The sequence below is a fragment of the Canis lupus genome, chromosome 20, assembly GCF_011100685.1.
Source record: "Canis lupus familiaris isolate Mischka breed German Shepherd chromosome 20, alternate assembly UU_Cfam_GSD_1.0, whole genome shotgun sequence".
NCBI lineage: Eukaryota > Metazoa > Chordata > Mammalia > Carnivora > Canidae > Canis > Canis lupus.
Genome location: NC_049241.1, coordinates 35559732 through 35577718, shown reverse-complemented (window position 1 = coordinate 35577718; position 17987 = coordinate 35559732). Strand labels below are relative to the sequence as shown.

At 45.6% G+C, this 17987-nt stretch overlaps 1 protein-coding gene across 10 annotated transcripts in view; it reads left to right on the top strand.

Annotated features, from left to right (window-relative positions):
* The window catches only part of CACNA2D3 (calcium voltage-gated channel auxiliary subunit alpha2delta 3), a 946725-nt gene that overhangs the window by 757694 nt on the left and 171044 nt on the right, over positions 1 to 17987 (top strand). For all 10 annotated transcript variants that reach the window (XR_005374880.1, XM_038566127.1, XM_038566132.1 and 7 more), the window contains 3 exons: positions 8689 to 8772; positions 16226 to 16297; positions 16554 to 16615. Coding sequence is in view for 9 of the 10 variants with exons in the window: in XM_038566127.1 (XP_038422055.1) it covers positions 8689 to 8772; positions 16226 to 16297; positions 16554 to 16615 (218 nt within the window). In the remaining variant the exon portion in view is untranslated. The remainder of the gene's footprint in view (positions 1 to 8688; positions 8773 to 16225; positions 16298 to 16553; positions 16616 to 17987) is intronic.

Genomic DNA, 17987 nt, shown 5'->3' with positions numbered 1-17987 from the left:
TGCTATCTTCTGGTTTCACTTGAGTGAATAGGAAAAGTCCTTGTCTTTGCAGTTCCAAAATTGGAATCACCTTATGGTGCCCAATTATTGAGCATGTTCAAAACAGCCTGACACATTTCGATTCCCAAGGGTCTCCTGCTCGAGGGAGTAATGCCAACTACAGTACTGTAAATGCACAAAAAAGTTGCTTTGGCAAATGTCACAGACACACTTTCAACCTATAGAGGTCCTCTTGTTATGCTGGATATTATTTCCTAATGACTCAGGTATCGCAAACCTTTATGTGAAATTGGCTTTAGGAATATGGCACTGTCTATGCTCATGAACTCAGTGCAGCTCTGTTTGGAACTTTGATTTTCTTTCTTTCTTTCTTTCTTTCTTTCTTTCTTTCTTTCTTTCTTTCTATCTTTCTTTCTTTCTTTCTTTCTTTCTTTCTTTCGAGAAAGAGAGAACAAGCAGAGGGGAGGGGGCAGAGGGAGAGGGAGAGAGAAAAATCCCAGGCAGACTCCATGCCCAGCATGAGACCAACACATGACTTGATCTCAAGACCCCAAGTTCATGACCTGAGCTGAAATCAAGAGTCAGACACTGGACCAGCTGAGCCACCCAAGCACCCCTGAAATTCGTTTTGAAGGCTGTCCTGCATCTAAGCTTTGCCCAGAAAACTGTAGTGGGGGGTTTGTCGAGAGTGTTCTAACCTATCAGAGGGACTATCTTCCAGGTACCCACGGGCATCTTTCCTTCACAGGCAACATCCGTGTTCTTTCTTCTCTGCCAAGGGCTGGTATTTCCCGAGCATGGGCCCTTCACCTGACTCAGATGCCTGCAGACGGCACTCCCCTCCCTGGGTCAGAGTCTCCGCTTCCCAGGCCCTTTGCTGGCACAAAAGCTCCTCCCGCCCCAGCCACTCAGCACGATTTTCATTTTTATGACTCGCTTGCTATGACAAGACAGATTGGCTTTCTGAGAATGGGAATTTAAACCCAGCCGCCATGTATAACCCACACTGAAGCTACAAAACCGCTGGCGGAGCTGGGCCACTTCCTCCCCACACACCAAGTGGGTGACTCACAGCGACTCAGAGGACACTGATTAAGATAAAGGTCATTTGGGTTTTCAAAGCAGCCTGTTAATTGTTGTTTTTTTAAAAAATACCAAAGCTGTTTTAGTTTTACAGCGATCAAAAGGATTTTGTAATCACACTAAGAGAGCGCGTAGAACTTTTCATCTTTGAGACACTTAAAAACATTAATTAATAAGAGCATGGTACCTGGTGGAAAAAGGAAAAGGCTTGTTGTCTGGACATGCCCTGTTGCCTCTCTCCCACCTTCCGGCTGCTTTTGCACACACCCTCACGGCCCTGCTTCCCTCGTGTATCTGGGCTTCTCATCTTCCCACAAACATGAGGGATTTCATCTCTGCACAGAGACTCATTGGGATCCCCCTCCCCCCACCACACCTCTGTCACGCTGTCATCGGGCTTACCTAGCAAGATCTGAGCCCCGTGGCATCATACAACCAAAGCGCCAGCAGGATTTTGGTGGAAATCTCAGCTGTCACGGGACCATGAGATGCTACTAGGCTTGTCTGATGTCGCCTCCTGCATCTTGTATAGTGTGCACTGGGTACGTGGCCCGATACTAGCTCCATGTACTCACTCGGTGTATGGTAGTTGTGCTCAATCTAAAGCTGACTCCTGCATTCCCGGCCATGAAGGCCGGTTTCAAGGCAGCCTGAATGAGTCGACGTCGAACGGGGGCACGACGTTGGCTGGTGGGATTCTGCTTCCGGCGCGGTTCTGCACCTGTTAATAAGCCTGCTGGGTGCAGCCCTGTGAGTGGTGGCCGTCTGAGCAGGGACCCCCCTACAAGGAGGCAGTGCAGAGGGGGGTGAGGACCAGAGGCTGAGCCATCAGGCAAAGATGGAGTTGAATCACAGTTCCGCTGTCAATTAGCAATGGCACCATGTGGCCTGCAACCCCGGGGCTCTGCGTTTACCCATCTGTGAGGCAAACACCCCTCCAAGGAGGTATGCACTGCACTTAGCACCGGGCCTGGAAGAAGAGCATCACTCTTCCTGAGGAATGATAGGAGGTGAGGGGGCAGCTGGCCAGCAGAAAACTTCTATTAATTTTTTTTCCTAAAGGCAGTCCCTTGGAAAGCAGATCACATTGGTTGCTACATCTTATAAATTCCTCAAAATTCCTGGTTAGAGAAACTGAAAGCAGTAACTGTTTCAAAGTACTTACCTTTGGTTTAGTTAGCAGAACGGCAGGTGGCGATCCCTGTATTGCCTATATTGTGATTGTGAGGCCAATATTTTGTCTTCCATTCTTGCACTTTTTGGTATTTTCCAAAATGTCTGCAATGACCAGTAGTTACATGGAAAATCGAGGGGGGAGGAAAAAAGCTTACAAAATAGCAAAAACAAAAACACAAAAAACAGCAAAAACTTAAACTATTTGGATACTCTGCTTCCACTGACTCTCCACTGAGACGCCCCTTCCCTAGGGCCACCTCCTCTGAAGCTGGACATGCCAGGACATCCAGAGATCTTGATTTGCAAATTCCAGAGGAAGAGACCATTGCTCTGTCCCAGGCCCACCTGGCCTCGGGACCGTGTCCTGTTTGAGACCCTTCCCTTCAACTTTGAGAAGAATGGGCCACCACACACTTTGAACTGCCTCTTTCAAAGAATAGAAATATGAATAAACAAGCACACTGTAAGGAAATATTTTATCCCATGAGCATACTGTCTAGGAAGGAGGCAGGGGCTGCGACATCTCATGAATCAGTCATGACACTAGCAGTTATTAGTGCTGGCTGAGTGGGCATTTCTCAAGACTATTTGTCAGGACACACTCTGTACTTAACCATGTTTGTACCCATTTGCGTCTCACACCAGCCGTGTAAGTTGAAGACTATTACCCCCATCCTATAGACGAGCAACACAGAGCTCAGAGAAACTGCATGCCAGCCCTGGAGCACACAGCCTGTGTGTGATTAGAACTGGAGTTGGGCTCTGGGGCAATATTTTTTTTTTATTGGAGTTCAATTTGCCAACATATAGCATAACGCCCAGCGCTCATCCCATCAAGTGTGGGGCAATGCTTTTTAACTGCTCTTCTAACTGCCCTGATGGACGAGTAGTGAATGGTGATCTACCTTGAGTGCAGGAGATGACCCTTCTCAGACAGCATCTCCATGCTTTCCTGAGGCTCACCTGGGCTTGACTCAGGGTCTGATAAATGTATTTTGGGGTATGTTTAGGGGGTGGGGGTTAAAAGAGCAAATAAGGGGATCCCTGGGTGGCGCAGCGGTTTGGCGCCTGCCTTTGGCCCAGGGCGCGATCCTGGAGACCCGGGATCGAATCCCACATTGGGCTCCCGGTGCATGGAGCCTGCTTCTCCCTCTGCCTGTGTCTCTGCTTCTCTCTCTCTGTGTGTGTGACTATCATAAATAAATAAATAAATAAATAAATAAATAAATAAATAAATAAATAAATAAATAAATAGCTAGCAAATAAGGGGATGAATGGAGGCAGGAGTGAAGGGATGAAGTACCCGGTAGCCATTGAGCCCTGCTGTCTTGTGCATAGAGAAAAGATGTGCCTCCTTTCCTCCTCCTGAAAGGACCACTTCAGCCCCTGGGACAAGAGGAGAGGCACGCAGACCTTAGGGGAGGTGGCGAAGGTGTTTGCCAGCTGAGGACTATGCCTGCCTTGGGAGAGAACATCTGCCCGGACAATGGCTGGCTCTCCGCCCTTGGCCACACCCCTGTGCCAGATGGCATTGGCTTTGGGCAAGGTTTCTTTCTCTCCAGTTGTGGGCCTCTCACCCCCATCTCCTTCCTTCCTGTTGGCAGCATGGAGCGGCACGTACAATTTATCAATTATTAGCATACACAATATTTGTTTCACAGAGGCTGCGTGGATTTATGTAGCTGATTTCCTCTGGCCCTTCCCAAAGAAACACAGGAAAAGCAAAGGCATTTTTGTTTTTTTCAAACCAATATGAGCATGGCCATCACCTTAGCCCATCCCATTATGCTTCCAAAGTCAGCCTGTAGGTAACCCTGAAGAGCACTCACATGCAGACAATTAAACACCACCTGGCAGTTTCAGGCATAGAAGACATTCCCCCCATGGTTCCAGCTTGCTCCTCAGATGGGTGCCCATCTTGTCCCATCCTCCTAGGCCACAGGCTGGTTTGTGTGTTCACCACATCTGGCCTTTATTTGAAACTCCACCTCAAAGTATTTCATAGCACAGAATATCTTTCCTTATTAAATTCTCCCCCACATATTTTTTTCATAAAACAGGCACCAAAAACTACAAACCTACCCGTGGCTCTCAAAGTATCTGTTTATAAACCTTTGGAAACCGTTCGCAATTCGTTAATCACATTTTCAAAGGAAGTTACAGTTTATAGATACAATAACAAATGCCATATCCGATGCCTCAGCCTCAGTAACGAGATCCTCACGCAGGGAAAGAGGGAGCAGGGCTGGTGGATCCAGGATGTGTCAGAGGCTAAATCCGGAGGGACAGGGCAGAACTGGCCTGGGAGTTAGAGATTTGCTTCTTTTTCTGTCACTCTCACACTGTGGCCTCACATCTACCCTCTCGGGGTAAAGTGGGGAGAGGGGATCACCCGCACTCAAACACAGTAGTCTTTCTTGAGTAACAGCGAGATATTTTGCAAACCACATGCTCCTCAATAACTGTTAGGAACACTTCACTTAAAATGCACTTTAAAAGCAGTTCATTTATAAGGTAAAATAATAAAGGCATTAAATAGATACAAGTCAGAACTCCAGTGACTACTTATGCTTGAAACCCAAGCCAGCTTTAAAAAAAAAAAAAAAAAAAAAAAAAAAAACACTTTAAGAAGGGAGGAGGTAATGTGGAGAGAATACAGTTGGTACCTGAAACATCCAAGGGCATAAAGATTTCAGGCACAGCTTGATCCAGACATGCACAGGGCTCTCTTCCTGTCTTTTCTCTGCTCTCTCTGCACTGGCTTCATTTTCAGGAAGGCTCTCTCCAAGCAGAAGCTTAGGTGGTTATAAGGAGCTCAGGTTCACATCCTATCACCGTAATGATGCTAGCAGATGCCCAGCTCCTTTATTTGGATAAGTCCAGATAAAACATCCCAGGATGAGTCTCATTTGGGTTAGCATGAGTTATAGCCCCAGCTCTAAACCAGTCTCTGTGTCCTGGAGAGATATGGGTCTCCTCATATGCTCAGGTCACTTGCCTTTCTCGGAACGAGGATGGTCTCGCTTTCAGGAGAACTGCATTTATGGAGAGTGGGGCTAAGGGCTTCCCTGCAACAAAACAAGGCAATTACCCAGGAAAATGTGGAGGATGAGTGGCAGTACACAGCACAAGTGTCTTCCTTATGAAGGTCTAATCTCTAGCCTTCCGATATGTTCTCTTAATGGGAGAGAAGATAAAGGTGGCTGTAGGGTCATTATGCTGGAGTTTACTCATTATCCTCAACCTGTTTTTGTTTTTGTTTTTAATGCAACAGCCACTGACTTTTCTTTCTCTCACTCAGAATAATCACTCTGCTACGTTACTGCTTGTACTCTAAAGGAGCTCACTCATTAATAAAGACCCAAATGGGAAGTGTTTTAGACCCGTGTCACATACCTGCTTAAGTAGACTTTGTAGGGGGAACATTCCTATGATGGAGTTCCAGAGTGGCTATCCCCAGTCCCACCTGTTTCTTTCAGTGAAATTAAATATTTAGACTCACTGGCTTGTGGACTAGCACAATGTGAATGCTTCTTCACCTTGCACTCTAAACCCTACATGTTGCCTGAATATCAGAAGTGCAAGGTACTGAATTTCTTGAGTGGTGATAAGAAAAAAAAAAGAGACCTCCAGGAACGGTCAGAAGTCAAAGGTTCTCTGTGGATTACAGAATTGCCAAATACCAAGGACTTGGGTTCTTTAGCACAGGTATGAATTGTTCTGCTGCGACAGTCTTGAGTTCCAGCTGAGATATAGTACACATGTCTTGGCACATAAGATATACACCAGGAGGAGGTGTATGAACGTGACTGTCTGACACAACCATCTTCAACAAACATCTCCTTCCTGCCTATGGTTTACAGAACAGTGACCTGCCAAATCACTGAATGGGTCCCCTTCATTTCAAGGAAATGACATATTAGCCAACTGTATACAATGAGCCTGTGTCTTGGCCAACAAGGTCATGGCTCTCAAGAATTATGCTAGCTATATATTATGGATTTATTTTGTGCCAGAAATGTGTTTGTCAATTATATACAGTATCTAGTTAATTCTCTCAACCTACCATTGCATGGAGGTACTATAGCTTTTCTTATTTTCCAACTGAGAAAAAGGGAGCATGGAGCAACTGGGCCCCCTGCCCAGGATCACATGCCCAGTAAATGGCAGAACCACTTTGTCTCACAAACACAAGTGGATGCTTTCTGAGGCTGAGGGAACATTTGGTGCTCAGGGCCTTGGGAGTCTTTTTTAATTTTTTTAAGAATATTTGAAATAACATGAGGCTCAGATGTGAAAATTTGGTCAGGGGCTGCTGTCCTGCCCCACACTGGCTGTACAATCTTACCTAATGTGTCATTTTACCCATTATTTAACTTATGATAGCCTCTTTTCCTGTATTCAGGGTGGGCAATAAATTGACCTTCAAAAGGCAGAATTAAGGATGATGACTTGGAAGCAAGTCCATGGAAAAGAAAGAAAGAAAGACTGCTTAATTGGCTTTATTGATATCCTTAGTACCTGGTCCTTATGAGGTGTTTGATAAATATATTCAAATACATAAATAAACATTTTGAAATGACCAAAGGATACAGCCACCACCCAAGATACTATGAAAGTTCTACCTTTAATGCTCAGAAGCCAGGCTGTGTGAGCTTCTAAGGCACCTAATGGCTCTCAGTAATGGTTCTTACCAAAATGGAATATGGGGGCCATAAGACAGTTAACAGAAATCCAAGAGTGTCTGACTGCCTCTCAAGGGGACATGTCAAGTCTTGGCATCATGCGCCCCTTTCCTCATCACATCTCCTCACTATGAGACATGGGTGATAACTCTACTGACCTCGTTCCTGTTCCTCCCACTCAGCCCCAGCCTGGCTCTTGCAAGGGACAGAGCTATGATGAACACACAAAGTTTTCATAACAGGATCCAACTGTGAATCTGCTATCATTTATTGTGGCCTCTCAGGGAGCCACTTCCCTCCTCTTCATCTGCAGTGGATCTGATGCCGTAAAACTGGCCTTGAACATCTGTTAATTGGAAAACCTGAGAGAAGAAAGTGGACGGGTGGTTGACCCACATGATCTGAGCCCACTGCCCTTCAAAGATGATGCAGCCTTCCTGGGTGGTAGAGTAGGCACCCTCCAGAGACATCTCAGGGCTCCTGAAATGCTCTTGACAGGAAGAAGAGGAGGCCAGGAAAACCCCTGGACCTTGTTTGGCCCCACAGTGCCCCCAGATCTACCCTGTCTGGTCTCTGTCCCCTGGGTTCCATGAGGGGCCCCATTCAGACCTGTTTGGTTCAATGTATCGGCAGTGATCCTCTCCTTCACACCGGTGTGCCTTTAGCACCTGTCTCCACAGTAGCCAAGTAGTGTCCAAAATGGTAACCTATGGTTTGGGGGTCTTAAAACAGTGACACCAAACCTCTCTTTGAATCTTACCAATTCAATCCAAAGATGACCAACTTAGAGACAAAAGCAAAAAAGGGGGGAAAAAAAACTACATACATAGATATTTTTTCCAATACGCCATTGGCCGTATCTTACGAACTTGTAAAGGGGTTGCTTATCCTTAGCCTGCAGTAGAGGGCAGACTTTCCTACATTATAAACATCCCAACAACCAGCATTAAAAGCCCTGAGACACAGGAACATCCAGACACACGAATGTCCAGTGGACAAAATGGTAGGCTTGTGGGGTCACTAACACCAGTGATTTAGGGAGAAAAAATGAAAACCACTCTCCCAGTTCTTAAAGCATTCATGAGCTTTTTCGAGGGAAATGCCCTCATGGCCATTAGCTCTGGCAGTGATTCCACCACACCTACATCTACTCCGGGGACAGTGACCATACTTGTCTTGGTACTGCTGTGGCCTCTGTGATAGCAAGTAGAAGGCTCTGTGGGTCTACAAAATGTTACCAGGATGTTGAGCCCAACTGTGGAGACCAGTGCTTTTGTTTCTTAGTCAAGGAGTATGGGGCAGGTTTGAGCCAGGAGGTAGGAATGGAGGTAGAAACAAAGGGATATAACTAGATTTTTTATAAGCCCTTGAAAAGCCCTTTCCTGTGTCATGAAGGGGTGGCTTTTAAAACTTTAGAGTAGAGAAGGATCTCCCCTCTTCCACACATTTCCCATCCAGGCAGAGGGGAGAGTCTTTGCTTTGTTTCTGGTGGATGTGGAACCAACGAGTCCAGTAGGTAAATTCATATCAAGTAGAGTCAACTTCTTATTCCCCAGCTCTGACAACTGGCCTCAGCTTTCCAGCTATTAAAATCCCTAGGACTGCACCACCCTGCTGGGCTTCTCTCCAATATCCCTCCACTCATAGTCTCTGTCTGAGAAACAGTGCTTGGGAAGATAAAGACTGCCCTGGCTGATGATCTCATGGAAATGTTTTGTTTTCTTTATCTTTCTCTCCCTGCCAGTATGAAGAAGGAAAAAAGCGAAGGAAACCCAACTACAGTAGTGTTGACCTCTCTGAGGTGGAGTGGGAAGACCGGGATGATGTGGTAAGTGACTGGTTTTCAAGGCTGGTGATTAGGGGGCTCCACTGTCCCCAGTTCTGTACCTGGAGGCCACCCAAGGAGCTGGCCGAGAGGCCCACCAGAGGACACCTGGCCACCAGGGGATATGAAGACAATGGGCCCTCTTTATGGCATTTGGAGTTTATAACTCTCTCAAATGGTTGGAATGATTGCAGATAGGCCAGCCACCTGCCTGCTTTGCGCAGTTGGCTAAAACCACCCTTTGTCAGGCTCTGGTCTCTTCCGTTGTGGATTAATCCAGACTCTTCCTTGGTGGTGTTTATGGATCCTGCCACCCTCAGGGGAGCCTGGCCTAAGTGTGGGCAGCAGAAGGCTTTGCCCACCGTAAAGTCAGGTTCAGATGCACTTGTCAGGATGCCACGGGCACAGCCCTTGCTTTCAGAGAGCAGCCCAGGGCTTAGCAGGCCTACCTCCCTTCTACATGGTTGGCGGTCCATTTCCTGGCTGTTCCAGCCTTCCCCCTTCCGGCCACACAGCAGTAGCACACACGCTTATTCCCCACACAGACTCAGCCTTCGGCACTGTATCAAAAGCTTTCCTTATGCCCACGACTTAACCCCATCCGTCTTCCTGTGATTTCCTCAATAAATCAGATTTGTTCGACATGGCTGCCTTTGCGTGAACGTAGGCAGACTGTCCTTAATTAAATTGTCACTTCCCGTGAGTTCCTGGCTGGATCCTCGCTCTTTCTCTGTGGTGTGTCCATGCCAGGACCACAGTTCTCTGCCCACACCGTCCCTCACTTGTCCCAGGTCCTTTCTTCAGTTTCACCCTTGAGATGGCATGTGTCTGTTCCTCAGTCTGTCCTGCTTTCCAACCAGATGTTGAGGGGAACCGTTTGGACTCCCCAGCTGGGTTCTCCTGTGGTCATTCCCTCCTCTTCATGTCCTCTGCTCCCTGGATGCCTCAGCTACCAGAAATCTTGGATTTTCTTCCTGGCCAATAAAATGCAAGAGGATTTCCTTCATCTCTACTAGGACTCTTTCAACTCAAGTTCAAGACAAAATAACTGCTGTTTGATAAAAAGCTACTTCCTCTTTTTCCAGACTCCAGTGGCCTGCCGTTGGGTCAGCTCGGTGACCTGGTAGGGTTTTACATCTTCTTGTTCTTGAAATGTGGTCATTGAGGTCTTTGGGCTGTACCGCGCTTAATGTCCACACTCCCTTTTCAGCCTGCTCTTACTAAGAAGCTAGCGGGCTAGCGCAGTTGTGAGGCACACCGCCCCAGGCATTAGCCTGCCTGGGTTCAAATCCCACCTCAGCTACTTGCTGGTTGTTGGTCTCAAGCATGGTATCATCCTCTCTGTGCTTCAATTTTGTTTTTTGTTCTTTTTACCCAGTAAAAAGAGTATGACGATGGTAATAGTACCTACATCACGGAGATGTTGTGAATCTTAAATATGTTAATATGCTGAAAGATGCAAGTGAATTTATACCATTGTGTGGACATGGGGAATGTCTGTGGCTATTCTTTATACTATTCTCATCAGCATTAATCCTCGGGTAACCTTCTCACTAATGAATGTCCCACAGATGTACAGCTGCTAAATTGTCTCATGAGGGTTTGAAGAGCCTGTTCAACTGTTTTCCTTTCTCTTCCATCTTCACTTTATCCGTTGCTTTATTTTTACTTCACTGGACCTTTCTGGTTCTTTTCCCAGAAGGCTGGAACCTTGTTGTTAACATGCTTCCCCCTCCCATCATCCCATCCATTCGGATGAATATGGGAGGCAAACTGCTTTATGCTTATTCTCCCCTTAGAGTCCTCATATCATGTACTGGAAGAGATTTATTGCACTCTAACCATTGCCTGCACTCCAGTTAATTTTCAGAGAGCTAATATTTCCTTTTATTAATTGTGGTATCCTAACCTGATCTTCTTTTCTCATTGGAGCTGCAGAGCATCAGACTCCCAGCCTCTTATGCATGTTCTTCACCTTTATCCAACTCAGGACCGGGTTTTCAGTGTCCACCTTCAGAGTTCCCACATCTCCTACAAGTTCAAAGTAGTCTCTCGTGGTCTCTCTGGTTTGGGTTTCTTGTTTTATTTCCTTGAGGAATGTAACTTAGTAAAAGTGTGAATTCCTTCATCACCAACGCATTTGGGAAAACTCAGGCCACCATTTCTCTCCTAGAGATTTGCATGCCATTGACTGGAGAATACTGGAACCTATACAGAGCAGCTTTGTAATGTTTGCACATGATCCCACGTGCCCATATGTCCACCATTGGGGTTTGCATGTAAGTAGCAGACAGAGGCTTTCAGTCAAGGCCTGGGAAAGACTATGCAAGCAGAGCCTACTGAGGAGGAAGCAGCTCAAGCCTAACAGCTGCAGAGAACTTCTTGGAAGGAACATCCTACTTCTCTTGTCAACTCAGCTTTTATCAGATGTAATGATGGTATTTATAACATAGACCCTGTGTCCTTCCAGAAAAGCTGTGAGGTCACATATACTATACTATTAAAACATGTGCAAAATAGACTGGCTAAAATTAAAATCTTAAGAGAAAAATTAGAAATCATTTAGAGGTGGATGAATAGGACTTCTGGCCCAGGCTCCAGGTGACTTAGGCATCACATCAGCAATACAATGAGTAGGACAGATCTTTGGGGATCCATAAGCCAGAAAGGGACCCTGAGATATCCATGGCCCAGTCTGAATCACTGGTATTGGTCACCTCTGGGAAGGAAAAAATATCTTTTAAAAGAGTGTTTATCCTTTGGTTATAGATTCTCAGAGATGGTGGAAGGAATTAAGGATGACATTTTTCTTACTTCTGTTACCTTGTAGTCATTCCCAAACTTTCCACAGTGAACATGATTATATTTATGAAGAGAAAACTCTAACAGAGATAATAATAATTGACATATTTAATTCTTCCTACATGCCAGCACTATTCTAAGTGCTGTATCCAGGTGAGCTTGTTTATCCTACACAACAGTCCTATGAAGTAAGTGTTACTGCTAACCTCATTTTGCAGGTAAGGAAACTGAGGCAGGGAGTATTTGGCCCATGGGCACACCATGTAGATTCCAGCCGAGGCAGCCTAGTGCCAAAGCTCTTGACCACTTGGTTAGGTCTTAGAATGAGCCCTTCAGTCCAAGAGTCCTTGAAGACTCTGTATGAGTGCCTTCTGGGATCCTCCCCTGGGGGGTACGCAGCCAAGATGGGGAGTCCTTGCACCCAGCTGCTAACCAAATGCTCGCCGTGGGGTGGTGCTGCAAATACTGGCCTGTCAGACTCTGCCTCCAGTCCACCTGAAATCCCTTCTGTTGCAGCGTGAGCCTCTTCTACTGCTCTCCAGTCAACTCACATCTCTCCTTACCTGGGCTGATTCTGTGGAAAATTTCCTTCAAGTCTTTTCTTTCTAAAGCCCCGTCAGCCTCTTCTCCTGGGGTGAATTTCTGAGAACTGCACCCAGTGAGTTTGTTTACACCCACTCTAGTGTCTCTACAGCTCATGCTTGAGCCCTGGGTCGCCAAACCAAGCACAGCCCCCCTGACAGATTGAGAGAGGGGGAGAGAAGATTTTGATTTTGTTATACAGATGCTCTGGGCCCGAGTCTGTTTTCATATTCTGGTTAAATGCTTGCTTGGAAAGGACAGACCTGTTTATCTCCTGCTTCTCCCTTCCCCTTTAATCTGTTAACTTGGCCCAGATTGCATGTCCTTGGGGGCCTGGAAGTGCATGCCGCCTGTGCATCAGGAAAGGTGAGGCTCATGTTCTGAGGTGGATAGCAAACCACCATTAGCAGAATGGGCTATCATTATATCCTCATACATAAAATGCAAGGCGATCAGTGAATCTCTGGGGGAGAGTTTCCTTAATGAGCTCTAACACAGAAGGAAGAGCCGTAGGCTCAGGATGGAACCAGAAGTGTGACCAGCAGCTTGTGGTCAACTTGTGGGTACTTTGAATGGTCAGTGAAGCTGTTGCAGCTTTGGGGTGCAGGTGAGAGACACAGACTCCCTAGGAGCTCTGGAGAAACAGATATGACCCGGGAGACCATAGGACCCTGGAGAAGGAGGGTGGTTCCCAGAGAGACCAGGGAGCTGATCACCATCACCAGGAAACTGTTCACAGCTTGAAGATGTTTGAGCTTTATTTTATCAACCACACTGGTGGTGAAAGCTGCTTTAATGTCCACCCCATTATCACACTTGCGTCTGATAGGGAAAAATAAAGGCATGTCACTGATGTTTTAATTTGCTCTTCTGTGAATCACATGTGATTTTTTTTTTTTTAACTGACTACATCATATGCAAACATATGGGCACATCCAGACTTGTTCGGGAATATTCCTCCACCAGGCCAGGTGCTCATTGCTCTAATCCAAGGAGTGGCAACTTCAAGGGCTCTTTGGCCAGCTCTGAGAGCACCATTGATCTTGCCCTTGACAGCCCAGTGGGGACTGAGCTTCCTTACCACCTGCCATCTGGTCTCTGCTCTGGGTGCCTCTGCCATCCTGTCTTGTAAGCTTGCCCCTGCGGCAGTGCTGCCACTGACTCACCATAGGGTTTGGGGCAAGTTGCTCCCTTTCTGAAACCTCAGTCTCCTCCAATGGAAAGTGGCATCTCTAAACTGTTCTTATCTCAAAATGCTGTCAACTCACCGCACAGTCTGCTGAAAAGACACAAAACCCCCTTCCCTCCCATGACAACAAGGATAAAAACCACCTTCCTGTCAGCCTCAGTTCACAGAACCTAGAGCCTGTGGGAGAACCTACTGGAAAATTAAAACTTAAGACTGTTGCATGGTCCAGTTTAAAACCTTTACTGTGATTTCAAAAAATTAAATATGTGTGTGTGTGTATATATGTGTATACACACACACACACACACACACACACACACATATATAGATCCAGAAATAACAATACACTATTTTTGTATTCTTGCTATACAATTGTTATATTAAGGTTTTAAGTTTGTCCAAATACTTTCTCTCTTGATTTGGGAAGCAATACTTACAGCATGGGCTCAAGGGGCAGAGAGCCCATACGACTATAGGCACGTTTCACAACTTTGTGCCTCAGTTTCTACACTTGTAAAATAGGGAAATAATGGTGCCTTATTTTGAGGGCTTTAAAACCCTTGTCAGTCACATAGTAAAAGCTCAGTAGACAGTATCTATCAGTATTATCTGGGCTTTATAGAACTGATTAACAAAGTGACACAGCATCTGATGGGATCCCTGGGGTCTGGGAGTCCTCGCTCAGAACACTCCTTGATGGAATGAATGAGAGGAAGAAACGGAGCTATAGAGAGATTCACAGAACAGTGGTCTGTGTCACTGGTAAGACTTGAGTGTTGATACCCTGGGTTATTTCTCTTTACCGTGGGCTGCCTCTTCCTTGGTCTGCGCCCACCCACAGGTGGTAAAGAGCAGCAGTTTTAATGCGGGAGTTGCCAGGAGGTCACAAAGTCCATTACCGGTCCATGAGAAGCACTTAAAAGCCATGAAATCTATAGAAATAGGAGACATCGGAGGGCATCACAGAGTAAGATGTATTTCTCACATGACTCACAAAGTTTGAAAAATGTTGGTTTAGAGCATGGGCATCTTTGTCAAGCAAACTCAAGCTTGAATCCTGATTCCTTAAGCTGTTGAGGAAGGTCTGGCATTTTAAGGGGAGGGGGGGGATGTATTGAAGATGATGGTGGTGGTGATGATGGTGGGGGATGGCTAACATTTACTGGATGCTTAGGGAGGATGAGGCACTCCTTGAAGTAATCCCTTCATCTACTTCTCACTGCAACTCTGTGAGATGTGCTGTCTTTAGTTCCATTTTCAGAGAAGGAAACTAAGGAACTGAAAGAGTAAGTGATTCTTTTTAAGATCATAAGCTCTGGAGTCCTTCATTACAGTGCCATCGTGCCCCATGTGTAGGTGTTCAGTAAATGTAATCTATGCTCATTAAAACTGAAGAAAAGAGAAAGCCTGGACTCGTCATCTGAGCACTTGCCTCCAGAAAGCCTCAGTGACCCTGGCCTTGGCGCTGCCCAAACCCTGATGCTAATGGTTTGGTGCTACTGGGAGCTGGGGGCGGGGTGGTATGGACTCACGGAGAGGCTTACCTAATCTCGACTTGCCTGGGGAATGTGAGAGGGGAAGGTCCCAAATGGCTTTAGGCAGGCACCAGAAAGAGGAAAAATGAAAACCATGTTAAAGATAAATCGAGCCGTGCTTAAAAGTTAGAAAGTAGACTTAATTAGGACCAGCTCTCCCCATCCAAAACCACAAAAGTTAAAATGGGAAAATATTTCCAGAAATGCCCATTATGTGTTGTTAAAAAATATCTAGAGTAAAATATATGTTTTATTTTATACATGCCTCCAGCTAAAAATTATGCTTTTTACTCTCTCTCACAGAAGATGGGAATGTGAACCCAAATCTAGACAGCCCCGAATCAAATTTAGGTTGCTTGCAAGCATTGCAGTTTTCTATCGGCCAGATCTTAGTCAAGCTCCTCAAAGGAGAGAAGAGGGGAGAGGATTTAAAAAAAAAAAAAAAAAAAGGCCGAGAAAGAGGCTTTCCCGACAGGCTGTGGCATGTCAGCATTTGCTCCTACTCCATTCAATGGCATCCCCTCGTCTCCCATTGGTGCCCACGACGGCACATCTCTCATCACTGTGTCTGCGGTCCTTCTCTGAACCCACAGAAGGGCCACACATAATTAGAAGAGGTCAGCCAGGGGCAGAGGGGAGGGCGTGAGGCTCCCCGTCCCTAGATGGAAGGAACCTTCAAAACTCAGATACCGAGTCACCCCGTTCACTGCCTGTCACCGTAAGCGAGACCATTAACGGGCTCAGATTTCTCTGAGAGCATTTGAAGATGCTTCGTGCTCTAGAAAAGAAGTCCTTATCTTCTAAATAGTAGGTCTTAAAAAAAAAAAAAAGGAAAAAGAAAAAAAAACCCCACTGTGTAGAAATACATCTTTACCTTGATTATATTTTTTTAAAAGTGATTTCTTCATGACAAACTAATACCCTTTTTGAAAATGCAACTTGTCCCCAGAGACGTTCTTTGCTTCTTAAGTGTTTTTGCAGTTGCTGGGGCTCACTTCTCTGACTCTCAGGCTTCATCCACAGCACACAGGCTTTTTCCTCGGTGCTGCCCTGAGGTTCACATGAGCACCCCAAATTGAAGTTGAAAGTCATTTATTGTTGTTAGCCTCTCTCCCCTGGTATGGCAGCAGTTGAATGTTTATTCTTCAAGGCCCTATTTCAGAGGGCTGAGTGCAGCATGCTGACTTGGTGCCAAAGCGCCCACAATTTGGTGGGGACACAGCCCGGCCCTGTCATACCTCTGCTTTGCACAAACCACCAAATGTGCTCCCAAGCTGGAGGATGCAAGATGTCCAGATGACATGCAACCAGGGGAAGAGCTGATACCAATTTTCTTTTATCATTTTAGTTAAGAAACGCCATGGTAAACCGAAAGACTGGGAAGTTCTCCATGGAGGTGAAGAAGACAGTGGACAAAGGGGTACATTTTTCTCAAACATTCTTGCTGCTTAATTTAAAACAAACCACTGTGAAAAATTAGCTTTGAAAGCTCTATCTGGAATAAATATCTTTCGCTGAGATCATTTTTCTCTTGTCTTTACTTATCTCAAACAAGATTCATGTAGTACTGTTAACCTGATCATAGTGTGTCCATTTATTTTTATTTATTTCTGAAAGCTTCACCTAGCAGACTAACCATGTTTTCTTCTCTCTACGACTTTTTTTTTTCAATCTAGAAACGGGTTTTGGTGATGACAAATGACTACTATTATACAGACATCAAGGGTACTCCTTTCAGGTAGAGCTGACCATAATACATGGACATTCCATCAGATCCATCAGTTGTGTTTGTACAAAACCTGCTGACGCTCTCAGAGCTCATCATCTGAAGATAACCAAACACCCTGCCAAAAGGCTGGAAAGAGTGAGGAAGGGGCTTTTCCCAGGCTGCTTTTGTTTCTGTTTTCCAGAAGGGGGAAGATGGTTCAGGCTCACCTAGGAGAACTCACTCAATTTGTCATGGCTTTGCATCTCATTATCAAGCAAATAAGCTTTGGGGGTTCCAGCTAAGGGTGGAGAGACGAGTTCAGAGGGTTATCAGGTCCTTAACCATCTAGCTAACTTCCTGCCCAGTGACTTCCATTTCACCTTTTATTTCCATGATCAAAAAACAAGCCTTCGAACTAGGAGGTAGCATATCCATCCCTACATGTTGTGCTTCCGTTTTAATTTCTCTGAACTGTACTTCTGTGCTTGTCTACCTTTGAATCCTGTTATTTCTCTGTAACAGTCCAGAAAAAATGGCTTTGCCCTATTGCCTGCTTTCAGACACGCATGTGGCATTCAATATAGTCTCCTGCTACTCTAACCTTAGTGTTCTAATGCTTCTGTAAGAAGTTATTTTGGTGGGGCTGCTTTACGTTCCTGAACTGGTGTCTCACAGAGCTAAGGAGGGAAAGAATTTACTGACTGTAGATTCATCTGAAAAATAAATTATGGCATTGTGTTGTCCTGGACTGCCAGGGATCATGAGTTTGATTCCATTTGGAAGCAGAGCAATTGAGAGAACACATGACTGCTAAGTGGGTTTGCCAAAGGAAGAGACCGTGTTTTCAAAATATATTCTTTTCTTTTAGAAAGGAGCTTAAATCAAGCCCATGAGGGGTGTCAGTGGGAGGGGGGACAGCTATTAGACTAGGGAGAGGGTCAGGCACAGAAGCCCACAACACAATAATGTGGCTACATGCTAGTGGTAGTGGAAGTTTTCATTTTTGTCCTTGAAAGGGCGTTAATTTTCCCTGGTCCTAAACTCTAGGGTCTGGAAAGACCTATTTGTGGCTGGATGTAGGGTAGGGGTGCGTAAGGTAGCGGTGAAGAGCAGGGCATGTGGCTCTGGCAAGGGTATCCAAGAGAAGGGCTAGCAGTTTGCCACACCTCTCTACAAACACACAAGAGCAGCCCATGGCTGCTGGTGCTTCCAATCAGAAATTGCTTTGAAGCAGCTGATTGAACGTAAGAAAAACCAACACCAACTATAATCAGTGGGGTTTTGAAAGTAAACTGTTGGAAAAGTTGTTTACAGAACATGAAATGGAAATGAGAACGTGGAAAATAAAAAGTTAACCCACAAGTCTGTTCCAGTCGATGCCATGGGTTTCAAGGTCTGTTTT